Genomic DNA, 17,403 nt, shown 5'->3' on the forward strand with positions numbered 1-17,403 from the left:
GGGGTGTGGGGGGGAGGGGGGTCGCGGAGAACAGTCCCTGCCCACCAGAGAAATCTGCCTCCCCTTTGGCTTTGAGAACCCAACTGGGGAAAGATCCCTTTAGCTTGTTTCTCAGACGACACTCTCTAGTCTAACCTCTTTCCAGCAGCTGCGAGGCTTGGCCACCAGGGGGCGCCGAAGCAGGGATCAAGTCGCCCCTCTTTCCCTGCCACAGGGTCTCCCTCAAACAGGCTGGGGAAAGGGCAGGGGTTTCTCACCTCACTGCCCTTGGCCAGGGCAAAGCCACCACCCAGCAGGAAAACGATATTCCAGGGCATTTTCTCATTCACTGTCTTCCAGTTGAGGAGGGCAGGCGGGGCCTTCAGCTTCCCGGGTTTTTCTACTCCCCAGGCAGAAGAGGGTGGGTCAGCGAGAGTCAACAGGCCTTCCCGCTCTTCCACTTGGAGCCTCTTGTGTGGGTTCCTATCAGCGCTGAATGCGTGCGGGAGGGGGACCCCAGTTTTGCAATATCCCAACTTTGTCCCTGAGCCCCTGTGTCCTTGGTAAGTCACACCAACCTCTCAGGGCTTTGTCTAATCCTGCCAAATATGGTCCAAGAGGCACATTTTACGCCCGAAGGCAGGGGCTGCCCGGAGGCCCTTCCCTGCCCCAGTCCAGGTGCTTACCTGGATTCTGAGTCAGCCCTGGGATCTCGGAGGGCACGATGAACATGATTATGCTGATGAAGATGGCCACTGTCCCATCGGACACCAGGCTACAGGTGGGGCAGGGAGGGCAGGCTTAGTGGCTTGGGGCTGCTCAGGGATGCAGGGTGGAGGAGGCGGTGGACAGGAGCCCCTCCCACCGACGGGCCAACCCCTTCTGGCAAGTGTCCCCTCCCGCACCCTCCAGTGTTACCTTCTGTTCTGCTCTCGGGGCCCTGCTCCCTCCCCTCCTCCTTTCGCTAGGGGAGCCCCTGCAGTATTCCCCTCCCCCCCGGAATGCTCACCTTTCTCCCTTGCTATTGGAAAAAGCCAGGGTGCCCCAACCAGGGAAGAAGCCTGGCTCCCGGGTGAACCAGAGCAGGACCAGGAGGACAAAGAGGAAGGTGACAGCCATTTCGGCGAAGGTCATGGGGCCCAGCCGCCTGTGCTCTGTTTGGATGACTCGGACGGCTGCCTGCTGTTGACCTCGTGCCTCTTCGCCCATGCCGAAGTTCTTCCGGAAGCTGCAGGGAGAGGGGCAGGGCAGCTCCTGAGGGCCTTGCACCAGGCCGGCCGGGGAACAGGGGCCTCTGAGTGATGGAAGGGCTGAGGCTGCAGAGGCCACCTCCGAGGTGTTACACTAAGGCCCTGACTCCACCCGTTTCTGGAAGAAGAGCAGAAGACTTGGGGAGGGGGTCCTGAGGAAGAGACAAGGTTGGGGTTGGGGGCCCCCGTGCTTGGCCCTGCTCCATTTGCCCCACTGACCCCCGATCTCTCCAAGGCTTCTCTTGAGCCACGCCCTCCCTTGCCCAGAGTGAGGAGGACCCCATGCCTCCTTCTGGCTCTGACTCACTGCTCCCCTCCTCCAGCAGCTTTTCAGGAAATCCTCCCCTCCCTCTCTGACCAGTTTCTGGGCATCCTCTGCCAGCCTGAGCCCCACCCCGATCGTCCCCAGACGCACAAAAGGCTTTAGCCCATTTCTGTAGGCCGCTTACTTACCTCCTGTTCACTTTTCACTTGGGCAAATCCCAACTCCCCTGTTGGATGGTGACCTCCTTAAGGTCAAGGACCATGCTCCCCACATCTTTGAATCCCCCCTGGTGCCTGGCACTGTACTGGTCTCTTCGACTACCATCTTGCCTGTACCAGCTCCCAATCTCAATCCATCCTCCTCACACACGCCCACGTGATTTTTCCAAAGTATAGCAACCAGGCTTAAAAACTTTCAGTGGCTCTCCACTGCCTGGGCAGGAAGGGCAAATAACTCATACCACAGTACCACTCATATCACCACTCTTATCCTGTACTCATAGCAGACATGACTAATCAATCACAGACTCTTCCTACTGAGCCCTAGCAAGGTCTCATGTGGTTTTCAACTCAGAACTCTAATGACTACAAGTAACGGAGGGTTGTTAGTAAGAATAAAACCTATTTACTACTCGGCCTCAAGGACAAGGTCCTAACTCTTTATATGGCACACAAAATCATCCAAAATCCTACCCCCCTTTATTCTCTAACTTCATCTCCTGATATTCCTTTTTTGTGCTTTAGGTTTCAACCACACGGGACTAGAGTTCTCCCAAATGTATCATGTTCTTTCTTGCCTCTGTGCATTGGTGCAAGGTGCCTGGGATGCCTTTACCCCTTTCTCTACCTGGCTGACTTCTAATTTTACAAGATTCAGTTCTGGCATCATCTCCTCCAGGAGCCTCTGGAACCCCCACTCACCTGGGCTGTGCTCCCACTGCACCTGGGCTTCCCTATGTCATGGCCCCCCCATACCATCACCCATCAGAGGGTGAGCTCCAAGGACAGGGACTGTGCCTTATGTCTGTTAGTATCTCCAGGTCCTAGCCCAGGGCCGGGAATCCAGTCGGGGTACAACACATTCCCAGTGCGTTCTCATCAAGCACTTACCAAAGGACTGTGGAGTGTTGTTGTGGGCTGGGACCTGGCCTGGTTTTCCATCCCAGCACTGACAAACCTAGCTGTGCACTTCTTACCTCAAGCCTCAGTTTGCTCATCTGCTAAATGATAATAATACTCTTGGTCCAGTAATTACCTCACAGGGGGGTGGGGAGTTGCCAAGTGCACGGAGGGGCCTTGGAAGGGAGAGGCCTTCTCACTGGGATGGTGATTTTGTCATTTCCACAGTGGCGATCTGGGTACCCAGGGGATAAGGGCAGGGGCTTGGGCCTCTCTCACCCATTCTGCCACTTACTTGAACCCCAGGAAGAGCAACTGAAGCCACACCCAGGCAAACACCAGCAAGATGATCATGGCAGGGAAGGCAAAACCGAACCAGGAGGCAAAATTCACCACATTGCCGTTGTCGGGGAAGATCCTGAAGAGGGGAGGCAGGTTGCTGAGTGACATTGCCTGGCGACCACCAGGTCCCGTTCCCCACCCCCCGCCCAGTGAGAGTGCAGACGCCACTCACGAGTTGATCTGGCCTTGCAGCACCAGGTTGGGTGTGGTGCCAGTCAGTGTGGCGATGCCCCCGATGCTGGCCGAGTAGCACACGCACAGGCTCATGCCCTGGGAAAAGCGGAGCTGTTCCTGGGTCCTCTGTGCCTTTGGCTCCAAAGGACCAGGTGGGACAGGGTGGACCTGCCCGTTATCTGGGAACAAGGGAGAGCTCAGGTTGGAGAGTGGGTGCAGGGCAGCTCCGGGGGTCATGGCTGGAGCGCCCTGGTCCCTGGGGTGCAGGCAAGATGCCTCGTCAGTGAGCAGCCCGGATTCCTGGGAGCAGAGGCCGCCTCTAGGCCTGCAAGCAGAGGCCACCTCTAGGCCTGGAGTCTCAGGTGAGGATGACCTCAGACACCATCTGGCCCAAGGATGCCTTGTCAGTGAGCAGCCCCGATTCCTGGGAGCAGAGGCCGCCTCTAGGCCTGCAAGGGCTCAGCACCCCTGGATTCTCAGGTGAGGATGACCTCAGACACCATCTGGCCCAACCTCTCTCTCGAGAGGGAAACCGAGGCATAGAAAAGGGCACAGGATCATCCAAACCACACAGGATGAATGGACCCTGAACCCCTCGTGGCCCACCCAGACTCCAGCTCTCTGCTTGCCAGGGTGACCTGGCATCCTGGTTTTCCCAGGGCTGTGGGGGGTTCCCAGCACATGGGAAAATCCCAGGAAAACCAGGACAAGTTGGCCACAGCGCTTCTTGCCTCCCTCTTTCCCTAAAAGACCCAAGACGACCAGCCCTGGGAAGGGATGTCCCTCAGACCCGCCCCCCACCCCCCAAGAGTGGAAGGGTTGGAGCAAGGTGCAGCCTCGTCGTTCTCACCAAGTGTGGTCACTTCCTTCTGGGGGCTTGTTTCCTGAAGTTCGAAGGTGGGGTTGTCACTGCCCTTCTCGACGTCCTTGTCCTCGGGTGCCTTGTGCAGCTGCTCCAGGACGGCCTGTGCGATGGGCACCATCATGGCCGTGGTGGCCGTGTTGCTGATCCACATGGACAGGAAGGCCGTGACCATCATGAAGCCCAGCATCAGCCTAGGAACGGACAGACAGACACACGCGTGCTCCAGGGCCCCAGCAGGGATTGGGTGCCCAGAAGGCCACTGGCCTTGGGTTCTCCTGCCCTGGTTTGTGGGAACTCACAGAGCAGGCCGCACCCCGATGATGAGGAGCACGCGGAGGGCGATGCGCTTGTGCAGATTCCAATGCTCGACAGCAATGGCCACCAGCAGCCCCCCGATGAACAGGATGTTGGTGTCGTTAAAGTACTCGATGCAGACCTGGCAGGCAGGGACAGCTGAGAGGCAGGAAGACCCTGGGGTCTCCTACTGTGCCCCTGGGCTTTCGGGGTACAGTCACTGACATCCCCACAAACAGAAGTTGGTTCCTGGGCTCTTGGAACCAAATGGAAATGGTCTTTGGATTCCGCGTTATTTAATATTAACCAGGTTCCTCTCTTCCTGCCAAACTCCTTCATTCTCTGGGGTGGGCCCTATGCTTTCACCAGCCCTCCAGTTTTAGGGCCCTCAAGGTTAATGGTCACTGAACGAGAGGAATTGAGCTCTTCATCTGGACTCCAGGGCCCCTTTCCCTCTGTCACCAGGCCTTTCCACCTCCCTGGCTTAAGCCTCATCACTCCCCCTTTGAATGAACTCTTGACACCAGCCATGCACTTGGCACTTCTAGAATGTCCTGCCCCCTTGCCTTCTAGCTGACTCCTCCCTCAGTGCTCTCTGACCTGCAGAGCGGAGACGGGGCGCCTCTGCTGTGGGCCCTGCCTATGGTGAGGCCTCCTGGGTCAGGAGCATCCTAGAGTACACCCCTCCCTCCCCGGGAACCCTCTTCCTGTGGACGGGGGAGGCTTACCTCGGCGGCATCCATTATGCCCATCATGGGGAATAGGATGAGGGGGAAGAGCGCGGTGACAGCCAGGGGCAGGGCCTCGACACACCAGAAGAGCGCCATGAGGATGATGGCGTAGGCACAGTAGGCTTGCTGTGGGTGGGAGGAGAGGGGCAGAGTTTTTGAAGGGGGCAGGCCCGGATCCCAAAGTTGTCACCTCCTGCCCCCGGAGAAGACAGGCCATTTGTAAGGGTGTAGAGAGAGCCCGTGAAACCCACAGTCACTGATTTTTGAGCCCAAAGTCCCATTTCAAAATGGAAATAGAAACCAAAGCAAGGCACTCATCACTTTGACCTTGGGGAGGGGCTGGAGGGCCCCACCCAGCCCAGGGGACTGTGGAGGGCCCAGGGGAGGATCCCTAGATGAGATGGGGGCTGCCAGACTGGGGCCTGGACAGTGTGGACTCTGCCTGGTACTCAGGCTTTATCGGAGCCTGGGAGAACGTATTTGTTTGTATGATGATTTAATTAGCGTTTGTCCCCTCTGCTAGGAGGTAAGCTCCATGAGGACAGAGTCAGTTTTGTGGCATCCGGATCCTTGGAGCTCAAGACCCAGTGGGCTTCAGAGCAAATCTCTTCTTGTTTCTGTTTGTTTGTTCGGTTGGTTGGTTAATCCTTACCCGAGGATATTTTTAGGGAGAGTGGAAGAGAGAGGGAAAGACAGAGAGAAACATCAATGTGAGAGAAACACATCGATTGGTTGCCTCCTGCACGAGCCCTGACCTGGGCCCCAGGCCAGGGAGGAGCCTGCAATTGAGGTACGTGCACTTGACCAGAATCAAACTCAGGACCCTTTGGTCTGCAGGGTGATGTTCTATCCACTGAGCCAAACTGGCTAGGGCGAGGTGATGTTCTATTCACTGAGCCAAACTGGCTAGGGTGAGCAAATCTATTCTTTCTTTTTTTTTTTTTAATATATTTTATTGATTTTTTACAGAGAGGAAGGGAGAGGGATAGAGAGCTAGAAACATCGATGAGAGAGAAACATCAATCAGCTGCCTCCTGCACATCTCCTACTGGGGATGTGCCCGCAACCCAGGTACATGCCCCTGACCGGAATCGAACCTGGGACCTTTCAGTCCGCAGGCCGACGCTCTATCCACTGAGCCAAACTGGTTTCGGCGCAAATCTATTCTTAACAAACGAATGATTGGAGAGTTTGGGGAATGGCTGAGTGTCTCCTTCCTAGCAATCCTGGCATGATCACTACTGCACTGCACAACTCTAGGAGGCGCCATTCACGTTTTATAGAGCATGTGAGAGGTCCTCCTACCCCTGCTTTGTGCAGGGAATTGTGGGGTAAACCCTGAGTCATAGGAGTGACTCTTTGGGTACCAGAGGCTCTCCTCTCTGTGACAAGGCCTCCAAGTCTAGAGAAGCCTGGCCTCAGGCCTGGAGCAGGAATGGAAGTCAGTCAACCCCTAATGTCAGAGCCGTGCCCCCCCCCCCACACACACACACACTCATTGACAGAGCCTCTTTGCAGGGCTGGCAGGGAAGGTGGGGGAATCATTAGCCAGAAGGAAGCCTGCGGAAGCGGGGTGCAGAGAACGGTGCCCACATCCCAGCCTCCTCAGGGGCACCTGCCAATTCTTTGTTTGCCAAAGGGAAGGGAGTGTATGCTGGGGCTAGAGGGCCTCTCCTCTCTTACCTGTCTCAATTGCCCTGCCCTTCATGTTTTCTCCACCCCTTTGTACCTCATGCCCTAGTACCCTGAAGCTTGGGTTTGGGGTGGGCCCCGGGGGGGGGGAGGGGAGAAGCTGCTATGTATGGAGCAGTTTTTAGGAGCTGGTTGTTTTATGTTGTTGCATAAACTCAAACAGCCGTTGGGGTGGGTGTGGTGTCCCCCGTTAGAGATGAGCTTGAGAAGGTAAGTGGCTTGCTCAGGGCCGCAGAACTAGGGAGTGGCAGAGGCCGCACGGGACCCAGGCCAGGTGTCTGGATGGTGTAGCTCCAAGAGTTCTCCCATCGTCTACGTAATTGGCGCTCCCGGAGTGGTACCGCACCCGGCCCTGCTGGAGAGCCACGTCTGTCTGATGCCAGGCTCAGTTTCTTTCCAATAAACCGCCACCACCTCTCCTTACCCCAGACAAGGACTCCTGGGCTCCAGGGGTGGGGCCACCTTGACCCTTGACCGGAGACCCACTCCTCCCCCAGTGGGAGGCTGATTCTGCTGAAGCTGCAGTTTTCTCGACCATTTTTTCATCTGCAAAGATTGTCCTGGCCAGTTACTCGTCCTCCCCTGGGGCTAAGGGCAGGCCAGCCCCTCTGGTCCCTGGCGACCCCAAGGAGCGGGGCTGGGGCGGACCATCACTGCCGAATCAGAAGAAAGCTCTGCTAATCACGACAGCAGAAGAACGCTGAGGACTACTTTGTGCCAAGCACCGTGCTGTGCTTCAGATGTGTTGTTGTTAATCCTTTAATTTTTTTAAAGGGAGAGAAAGAAACTAATATTTTGGAGAAGGAGAGACAGAGAGAGAGAGAAATTAATATTATGGAGAGGGAGAGACAGAAGCATCGATGTGAGAGAGACACATCAATTGGCTGCCTCCCGCACACGTCTGACCAGGGCTGGGGATAGGCCTGCAACCGAGATACATGCCCTTGACCAGAATTGAACCCACCTGGGACCCTTCAGTCCACAAGCCGAAGCTCTATCCACTGAGCTAAACCAGCTAGGGCGCTTCCGATATTTTTTAATCGCATTTAGTTGCTCTGTGAGGTAATGACTATTGTTCCCATTTCACAGATAACAAACAAATGCACAAATAGTGCTCCAAAGGGAGCTGTTAATAGTCAAACCAGCCCCTGTGAGCTCCGGTGCGTTCAATCTATGGCTCCCTTACCCCATTACAACGTCTCTGTGTCCCTCTCCATGTCTGTCTATCTGTCTCTGGACCAAAACCCAAAACTGGTTTCACAGTTCCATCCAGGAGCCTTCCTTGGCCAGGGGGCTGTGGCTCTGGCTCCCCCTCCCACCTTCCTGGGGAGTCTGTCCAGCTGTTGCCTCAGGACTTGCTGATCTGCCCCTCCTGGTTCATGGGGTTCGTCACTGGGGCGTGGAATTCCAAAAATCCGTCAAGTCCGATCGGAAAGCGATTTCACTTTTCTGCTAACATCTAACTGAGGTTGTGAACGTGGGCAACAAGACCATACAACTGTGAATGGCGCGATCGGTGATTTCGTCCCAGATGTTTGACTGTGGCTGTTAGCTACAGATACCCACACACATCAGTTGCCACAGTTATCTCAAAGTAGCATTGACATCCATCACTACTTTGAAATTATGGTAGTTATGACACCAACACTAGATCTTACTCCATGCATTCATGAAGGAGCACCTAAATTTCTGAATTGCAATGAATTATTTTCATACTGTGATAACTGGATTTCAAAAGCATTGCTTTCCTTTGTAACCCTGCGCATTTTATTTTGTGCATTTCAGAGCAATCTTCTGAGAAGGGCCCACAGTTGTCACCAGACAACCAAAGGCAGTCATGGCTCAGAAATGGGTTAGAATCCCCGAGGAGAGAGAAGGCAAATAATTACCTCATACTAACCCCTGTGGCCTCCCTGAATCACTTTGGAAGTTCTCTAAACTTCCAGGCCCACCCCTATGTCAGAGGGCACAGGGGTCTCTGCAAGTCCCAGCAATGCAGAGGTGGGGCGGAGGCGAGCTGGAGTGGAGGTTACAGTGTCCTGCAGAGCCCGGGGGGTGCTTTACACACAGTTTCTCTAATTTCATTCTTTTTTTTTAAAAAATATTTTTACTGATTTCAGAGAGGAAGGGAGAGGGAGAGAGAGAGATAGAAACATCAATGATGAGAGAGAACCATTGATCGGCTGCCTCCTGCACACCCTCTACTGGGGATCGAGCCTGCAACCCGGGCATGTGCCCTTGACCAGAATAGAACCTGGGACCCTTCAGTCCAGAGGCCGACACTCTATCCACTGAGCCAAACCAGCTAGGGCTCATGTCACTCTTACATCTCCATGAGGCAGTGGTTCTCGTTACTCATTGAGAGGTGAGGCAACTGAGACACAGGGAGTCCAGCACTGCCTTGTTGACGTTTACTGGTTGAACCTTGGAGCACTTGGGTTTGAGGTCAGGGAGCTGTCTGTGTGCTGAGTCAGGTGCCAGCCCCTTGGGTACCCCCAGAGGAGAGCGCCCTGGGGATCCCTTTCCCTGGGTCCCACGTGTGTCCTATGTCAAGGTCACCATCCACACCTTTAGAAGTGAGAACGTGGGGATCAAACCTGTTCATCAGACACTCATTCAATAAACACCATCCCCCTCCAGGCCTCCAATCCTGCTGGATCGATGCCTCGGATGCTCCCCTTTACTCCTCTCCAGCTCTGGGCCACCAGCCTGGTCCAAGCCTCAGCATCTCTCACCAGGATCCCAGCAGTAGCCTCCTGTTCACCCCCTAGTTTCCCCTCTGGCCCTTGACATCTCCTCCTGCTGTGGTCAGAGTGATCTTGAGGTGCAAATCTGTTTAATCCACTGTCAACCTCCCACCCAACATGCACACACTCACCTCGGAGCAGCTCACATCCCTTCAGGGTTTCCTGCTGCCCTGAGGAGAAGTTCAGGGCTAGTCTGTGCCTCTCCTCCTTGTTCTTCCTGCTGCAGCCGCACTGGCCCTCGCCCAGCTCCTCAAAGGCTTCACTCTCCCTGTAGCCACAGGGCCTGGGCACATACTTCCCGCTCTTCCCGCCCACTTTGCCCAGCTGATGTCTACTCGGTGTTGAAATCTCAAATATTTCTTTCTTTCTTTTTTTTAAAAATATATTTTATTGAATTTTTACAGAGAGGAAGGGAGAGAGATAGAGAGTTAGAAACATCGATGAGAGAGAAACAACCATCGGCTGCCTCCTGCACATCTCCTACTGGTGATGGGCCTGCAACCCAGGTACATGCCCTTGACCGGAATCGAACCTGGTACCTTTCAGTCCGCAGGCCGACGCTCTATCCACTGAGCCAAACCGGTTTCGGCTCAAATATTTCTTTTGAGGGAAGCCTCTATGGCTTCCAGGCTGGGGTATAGTCACCATATTTTTACACCCTAAGCCCCTGTACGTCCTCTGCATAGCACTCATCACCGTCTGTAATAAAACGTTTAGTTTCATGAATTTCTTGATTACTATCAATCTTTGTCCTCAGATCATACTCTCCAGGGAGCAGGGTCCACGTCTGCTTCTGCTCCCCCGGGAGGGTGCCTGGCATCCAGCTGGAGTTGACACTCCGAATGAATGAGTGTTGGACACTAGAGGTACCGACATGAGTCAGGCCCAGCCCTGGCCCTCAGGGAGTCTGAGTGTGAGCTGGCCCATAGGGCTGCCCTGCAAAGCCAACAGTGGACAGAAGAAATAAACCCTCCCACCCAACATACACACCTTAACCTCAAAGCCATTCGTATCCCTTCAGAGTTTCCCGCTAAACATTAAGTTTCACGAATTTCTTGATTACTATCAAGAAATGTCTACTTAGAGGGCTGGCAGCTTGCTTCTTTTGTAAAGGAAAACACAGGTCAGAGTTCAGAAAACCTGCGTACCCAAAACCAGCTTTACTGCTGTGTGTCCTTGGGCAGGTTACTTAACTCCTCTCAGCTTCTTTTTTTTTTTTGATAAGCGACACTGAGTATTCCCAGCTGTACACACAAGTATCTCTTTTATGAGGTTTCCTTATCAACAAGTCAGAGAAACACCCACTTTGCCGGGTTATTATAAGGATGAGGGATGTGAATAGGTAGCTATACGCTGTAAAGGCCCGTGGACGGCAGTGAGCAGGTGGCAGGGTTGGCACTGGGACAGAAAAGTGTTCTTGGGCTTCTGGGAAATCAGGGTGAATGCAAGAGGTACACATGAAGATGAAGGTGCCAGGGAATCCAGGGCAGACTCTGGACCCTAGGTGTGGGCAAGGTGTGGGATATGCGGGCATTACGGCCTTTACCCGTTACGGGGACAGAGCGATCTGTGGCCGTTGGGCAGCAGCAAATATGCCCACAGTCTCAGAGGTGTCACAACTTGTTTCTCCTGGTGATTGAAGGTTAACCTGGGGGTGGGGATGGGCTAGCACAGAGCAGGCCACTCCCACTGCCCCTCTGCCCCTCTGCCCCTGGCAAGTAGGGATGCTGCTGGCGTTAAGCTCTTCTGGGTCTAGGGAGTGAGGCGAGGCATTGGGTGGCAGCCTGCTAAGCATCCTTGCAAAGGAGAGACCAGAGAGTGGGATGGTAGGAGAAGGGGCCCCTTCCCTGGCCTCCCTCCTTCTAGGCTGAGGAAGGCTTCCAGAGAGGAGACACTGAGGGGGTACTGAGGGATGAATAGGAGTTTAGTGGGTGGGGGAAAGGTGTTGGGGTGAGGAAGTAAGCAAAAAGGGAACAGAATGAGGCATAAAAGATCAAGATGAATTCTCGGAAGGGCATAATGCCTGGGAAGATCCTTGCCTGCCCTGGGAGGGATCAAGGACTTTATCAAGAAGATAGGGTGGAAAAGGGAGGCCCCTGAAGGGTTTAAAGCAGAGAGAGTGATATGATGGGGGTAGTGTTTCTATTAAAAGATTAAACTGATGCTACCATATGTGATCTAAAAAATATGTGTACAAATATATATATCTTAGAATCATGTTTTTAAATGCATTAAATAAAATGCATACTGCCCTGGCCAGCGTGGCTCATTTGGTTTGAGTGTTGTCCCGTGCACCGAAAAGTTGTAGGTTCGATCCTGGTTGGGGCACCTATGGGAGACAACCGATCAATGTTTCTCTCCCTCTCCCTTTCTATCTCTAAAAAACAAATTTAAAAAATAAATAAAACACATAGGATTATAAAGAAAACCAACTATCTTGAAATACAGTGATTAAAATATGAAAAAGTGGGTAAGATCGTGATAGATGCGACTTTTTCTTAGTTAATAAGACCATCACTAGCTAACAGCAATTGTGAAGTCAGGATGAACATAAACAATATTTCAAGGTACTGGCAACAGCTCTAATGTGATATAAAAATATGTGTGATTTCTACTTTACTGGTGGCAAAGTCAAAACTGTCATTATACTATTGTGGTGTGTTGTCTCCATTCATAACAGAAGGAAATGCTACGTTTCCGTTAGAGGTATGGACAATAAGAGGCCATTTTTGCCATCCAAGCCCACAGATAGCTTGAGTTGTGCCCACAGATCCCCATGGGTGCGGAGTCCCTGCTCTGGAGCACAGACACCATGCTGGTCGCCAGGACTGCCCTCAGGAAGGGCACTGGGGCAGAGGTGGGAGGGGGCCTCTCCTTCACTGTTTGTGTGCTTTGAATTTAGCACAACGTGCATGTATCACTAAATCAATCAATCATGAAAATAAGGAGTTCACACCTGCTATAGCGTGGCAGATGGATCAGAAGACACAGGCTGGAGGCAGGGAGGCCACAGGAGGACACAGGCTGGAGGCAGGGAGGCCACAGTAGGGTAGGAGGAAGTGCTAGGGACCCAGTGGGGAGATGACAGGGGCCAGAGCAGGTCATGGCAATGGAGATGGAGAAAGAGGTTGGACTCTAGTGTGGGGTGTGGTTACGGTGTTTTGGCCAGGTTTAAGCCTCGGACTAATGAAAGGACAGGGTCCTCTCATTGCCACGTGCAAGTCCCAGCTGGAGGGCAGGGCCCTCCCGGCACAATTATAGCAACGGCTGTGGTTGTAAGTTTGAACCTATGGTCCAAACACGTAGCCCCACGTGCCTTGTGATAGAGTTCGGGTGCATGTAGTTAAGTGAGGTTGAAACTCACGAGAATGCTGTAAACAACGTGATCACGCCCCTATTTTGCCTCGTGGCATCTGCTATAAAATAAAGACACGGCTTGTGGGCGCTGTCTCCTCATCAGGGAGCAGCATCCCACCGAGACCCAGCTTTCATTCTCTTGTCTGTCTTTTCTCAATCCTTTCACACACCCCTGACTCAGGGTCACTGAACCAGGCTGAGCTGGCATGGCACATAAGGCGCCCTGGGGCTGAGTATGCCATGGCCGTCTGGCTCCCCACACTCTAGAGATGTTAGGAGGTGGAAGACAAAGGGTTTGGGTGGTGGCTGATGAGTTGGGTAGGAGGAATGGGAGGAGGATACCCCCAGGGGCCTGTCTTGGGAGTACGCCGGACAGTGACCACAAGGAGAGAAGCCAGACTGAAGAGACTTGGGGGGGGAGGTACAGAGTGGGCTAGGGGTGTGTGGAACCCTTTCTAGGAATAACAGGCCCATGCCAAATGCCTAAAACTGCTGGGAGACTGATATACAAAGGGAACAATGGCCAGTCCACATATAAAATTGCAACCTCTGCAGGAACCAGCCCAGGCAGCTGAACCACAGCCTCGATAGCAGTTGGCACCAGTCAGGACTGGCTCAATGACCACCAGCTTCCCTCATTTTTGCCCTCCACTCTCTACCCCGACTTCCAACTCAGGGCCAACCAGTGAAAGCCAAATATGCTCCCCTAACCAATTTCATAGGATGCCCTGCTTCTAGTTTGCACCTCCCCCTCCCCCCCTTTCCCCTGCCAACGCCTCTAATCAGGGAACACCTGGGGCCTTCCCCTTTTCCATCCCGAAGTGTCCCTACTGCCTGCCTTTGAGACTCTGCCAAAAGCAAGTGATGGTGGCTGACTCCCTTCCTATTCTTTGCCCGATCTCATTAGGGTTGTCTTGTTTATCCCTGCACCTTAATGTTTATGAATTTGTTGCATCATCTTCTGCTCTAAGAGGCCAAAGGGAAACAATGGGTTTCTGAGAGTCAGAGAAAACAGAAGCGGGGAGAGTCCTGACCTCACGGTTTGAGCTGGCGCCAGGCCTGCCTATGTCCACGAAAGAGCCAAACAGCCGGCAGGAGTGATGACAAGTGAAGCGTTCCCACCCTCCTCCGTGCGTTCGAGCCTCACGACAGCCCTGCGCCTCCTCGCTGGATCACATCCAGGAAACTGTACAGTTGCAGATTCTTCCTGGCCTTCACTTCGCAGGTGCCAAAAAGCTTGCACACCATTTGGTAATCTGGGGACAAAGTTCAAGTTGGGGAACCTTTTCTCTCTATTCCAGGGATTCCCCTGGCCCTGGAAGCCGACTTCTTCTTCTAATTCTACTCCCATGTACCCCAGAAGCCAGAAGATTCGACTATGCAGAGTCCCAGTGCTGCTCGGGGTCACATTTAGGGACCACACCTCACCCTTCTGGTGGGAGTGACCAGAGACACCCCGCCTTCTGTTTCATAGGAATCACCGAGGCCCACAGTGGCTCGTTTTAACAAAAGAAGTCATCGATGGAAAAGAAGTCAGGCATCTGCACAGGGCCTGAGACTAATTGTATATTCCAGGGGCTAGACATTCAGACAAGAGGCCAAGGGCACAGGGAGTCGTCCAAGTGCCAGATGCTCTCTGCATTCAGGTTATCGCATTTCATCCTGACACTAGCCCCTTCGGGGTGAGAGGCTTGGATAAGGTCACACGGCTGTACACGCTACCGAGTGGATTTCGACCCACAGCTGCCTGGCTCCCAAATCCCTGCCTTGTTCCCTGGACTCTGCCTTCTCAACCAAGAGCCAGGAAGTTTCTAAAGATAGCGGCGGGTCCCAGAAGTGAGGTCCAAATTCCTCGTACAGTTTTGATGCCCACAGTGAATCACCTGAGTCCTGAGTCTATCTCTGGGTTCAGGAATAGCTTGCAGGAAGGGCATTTTAGTTACACAGGTTTCTAAGTGTATGTGGGCGGGCACACATACTGGTCTTAGGAGTACAGGTGATTCAGATTAAGGAATTCCACCTATTGTTCTCACCGTAAATATAATGCAGATTTTAGCTAAGCTCTGTCCTGACAGACACTGTGCCACTGGGAGACTGTTCTTAGGTCCCCTTGGGTCCTGGGAGGCATTTGTATTTTTTGTTTGAATTTAGCTGATTGATCCCTGAGCAAATATTTACCCTTCATGCTTAAAACTCTCACTCCTTCCCTAGCCTTGGACGGCTGCCATAGGCTGACCTCTTCCCACCTCTCTATCCTGAACTTAAGCCATCTTCTCCTCACGGAGGCCCCCATGCCACAGTGGCCCTGTTCATCCCTCCACCTTCCAAGCTCAGCCCTGGCCCCAGGCCTTGGCACATGTGTTCTGCCTGGACAGCTTTTTGCCCAGAGCAGTGCTTGGCCGGCTTTTCCTTGCCATTCTGGTCCTAGTGTAAATATCACCACCCAGGAGGCCTTCCTGGACCATCCCATCAACAGCAGTTCCTCCCGAAGCCACAGTCACCGCCTGCTGCATGGACAGTATATGCTTTCTGTGTGTCTCTCCACCCCCACCCCCCAAACCTAAACAGTGCCTGTCACACAGTATGTGTTCCTCAGGAAGTAAATGAATGGATGGATGAATGGATGAAAGGTTTCTGGCAGACTGATGATGCTTCTTCACTCTGCTTGTATGGTCGGGAGAGTAGTGAGAAGGCCTCAGGCCACACGGTCCCCCATCTGCTGGGGACCACCAGGTGGCGAGCATTTCAAGGATTCTGTAGCAATTCTGTTAACACACCTACGAGTTCCAGCCCCTACACCTGTGTTCCTGCAGTCCCTTCAGCCGGCCTTCCCTCTATAGATGCCCCTGACTGTTGGAATCTCACTCAGCCTTCAAGGCCTCAGTTCAAATGTCACCTGCCTTGATTCTCCCGTGTCTCGGTTGGAAGGATGTTCTCTCTCCTCTGAGCCGCTGCAGCCTTCTGGCTGTCCCTCTGTGCAAACACATGCTCCTCTACACTGAGAGCAACTGCAGACGGTCTGTATTCCTTTCTGGTAGCCTGCAGCACAGAGCAGGAGCTCAGCAGGCATCCAGACTGATCAACAGAGGAAGGTTTGGCTGACAGCTGGATGGACGTGAGGGTAGATGGCTCAGGACGTGACTCACAGCAGGGCCATCACCCTCATAGTCTCAGAGACCCCAAGATCAGGTTCCAGTCCAGGCTGTGCCTTTTTCTAGCTGGGACTTTAGGCAAATCACGTTACTACTCTGGGCCTAAAAATTTGCACGTCTGTAAAATGGAATAGTAGTAACTTCACAGTAACTCAGAGGTTATTTTGAGAAATAAAAGGATTAGTGCTTTGAGAAATAAATGGCACAATGACTAGCATACAAAAACCCTCACTAGATACCAACTATTATTACATGGACACAAGTCTCAGGCTAGTGTGGAACTCCTTCCCATGCCAGAGGCCGGGGGCATGGAGGTTAGCTTGGGCCTCACCACAGAGAGCAGGGATGCAGCAGGAATTCAGGACAGGGCCCTTTTTGTCCACATTCATTCATTCATTCAACAGTTACTTGTTGAGCACCTACTATGTGCGAGGCACTGGGGATTCTGTATGGAAAAAGACAAAGTCCCTGTCCTCATGAAGCCTGCATTCTAGAATAGGAAGTCAGAGAATAAATAAAAAAATAAGCAAATGCATCATTTCAGACAGTGAAAGTCCTGTAAGTAAACTCACAGCACTTTGTAATAAAGAGTGCCTGGGTGTGGTCCCAGAAGGCTTTCCTGAGGAGGTGGATTTAAGCTGAAACCTAAGGAATGAGAAGGAGGCATCTGGGAGAACATTCCAGGCAGGGAGATGAGCAAGTTGAGCAGAGAGAAAGCTGGCGGGGCTGGAGCAGAGTGGACAGGAGGTAGGACATCGGGCGTGGGGACCAAGAGGTCTGCAGGGGTAGGGCCCAGGGACTTGGGGCTGCCATAGGAGGTTTGGATGTTAAGTTTGATGGGATGCCTGTAAGGGGTTGTAACAAGGTAAGTGATGACCTTATGTTTTGAAAAGACCCGGCGGTGGAGTGAAGAATGGTCTGGGGAGGGATAAGGATAGGTGAGAAACGATGGTGACCCAAACGACAGAGAAGGCAGTGGGAGGTGATCGCATTCAAAGTATTTTTGAGTCCACAGGACCTGCTGGTGCATGTGTCAAGGACAGAAAGCGAGGAACCAGGAATGGCTCCAAGGGAGATGTTTGACTCTATATTGACGCGTAAGACGGCAGGAGGAGCCAAGTGGGAAAGATGGGCCACGAGGGCTCTGTGTTGTACGTGTAGAGCGTGTGCTACTTAGAGAGAATATTCAGGTGCAAGTGTCTAGTGTGGGTTGGGTAGCACAAGTTTCGAGGTTAGGGCTGGGGTTACAGGTTGGGGAATCGTCAGCATGGAGTCGCTTTTTAAAGCAGGAGACATCAAGAGATCACCTGGGGGAGAGTATGTGAATAGGGAGGGGGAGCCAGGAGAACCAGGAGAAGGTGTCACCAAAGCCAAAAGAGGAGAGCATTGCAAAGAGGGGTGCCCAGCTGTGACAACTGCTGCTGGGGGGTTGAGGAG

General features: G+C 53.1%; 1 protein-coding gene across 1 annotated transcript in view; it reads right to left on the bottom strand.

The window, feature by feature from the left end:
* SLC13A2 (solute carrier family 13 (sodium-dependent dicarboxylate transporter), member 2) overlaps window positions 1–17,403 on the bottom strand; it is a 33,001-nt gene that overhangs the window by 13,390 nt on the left and 2,208 nt on the right. The window contains exons 2-9 of the mRNA XM_005876902.2: window positions 5,016–5,144; window positions 4,293–4,429; window positions 3,979–4,184; window positions 3,127–3,307; window positions 2,908–3,030; window positions 989–1,207; window positions 666–754; window positions 258–379 (exon numbers count right to left, since the gene is read on the bottom strand). Coding sequence (XP_005876964.1) covers window positions 258–379; window positions 666–754; window positions 989–1,207; window positions 2,908–3,030; window positions 3,127–3,307; window positions 3,979–4,184; window positions 4,293–4,429; window positions 5,016–5,144 — 1,206 coding nt within the window. The remainder of the gene's footprint in view (window positions 1–257; window positions 380–665; window positions 755–988; window positions 1,208–2,907; window positions 3,031–3,126; window positions 3,308–3,978; window positions 4,185–4,292; window positions 4,430–5,015; window positions 5,145–17,403) is intronic.

This window comes from Myotis brandtii, unplaced genomic scaffold, assembly GCF_000412655.1.
Source record: "Myotis brandtii unplaced genomic scaffold, ASM41265v1 scaffold50, whole genome shotgun sequence".
NCBI classification, from domain to species: domain Eukaryota; kingdom Metazoa; phylum Chordata; class Mammalia; order Chiroptera; family Vespertilionidae; genus Myotis; species Myotis brandtii.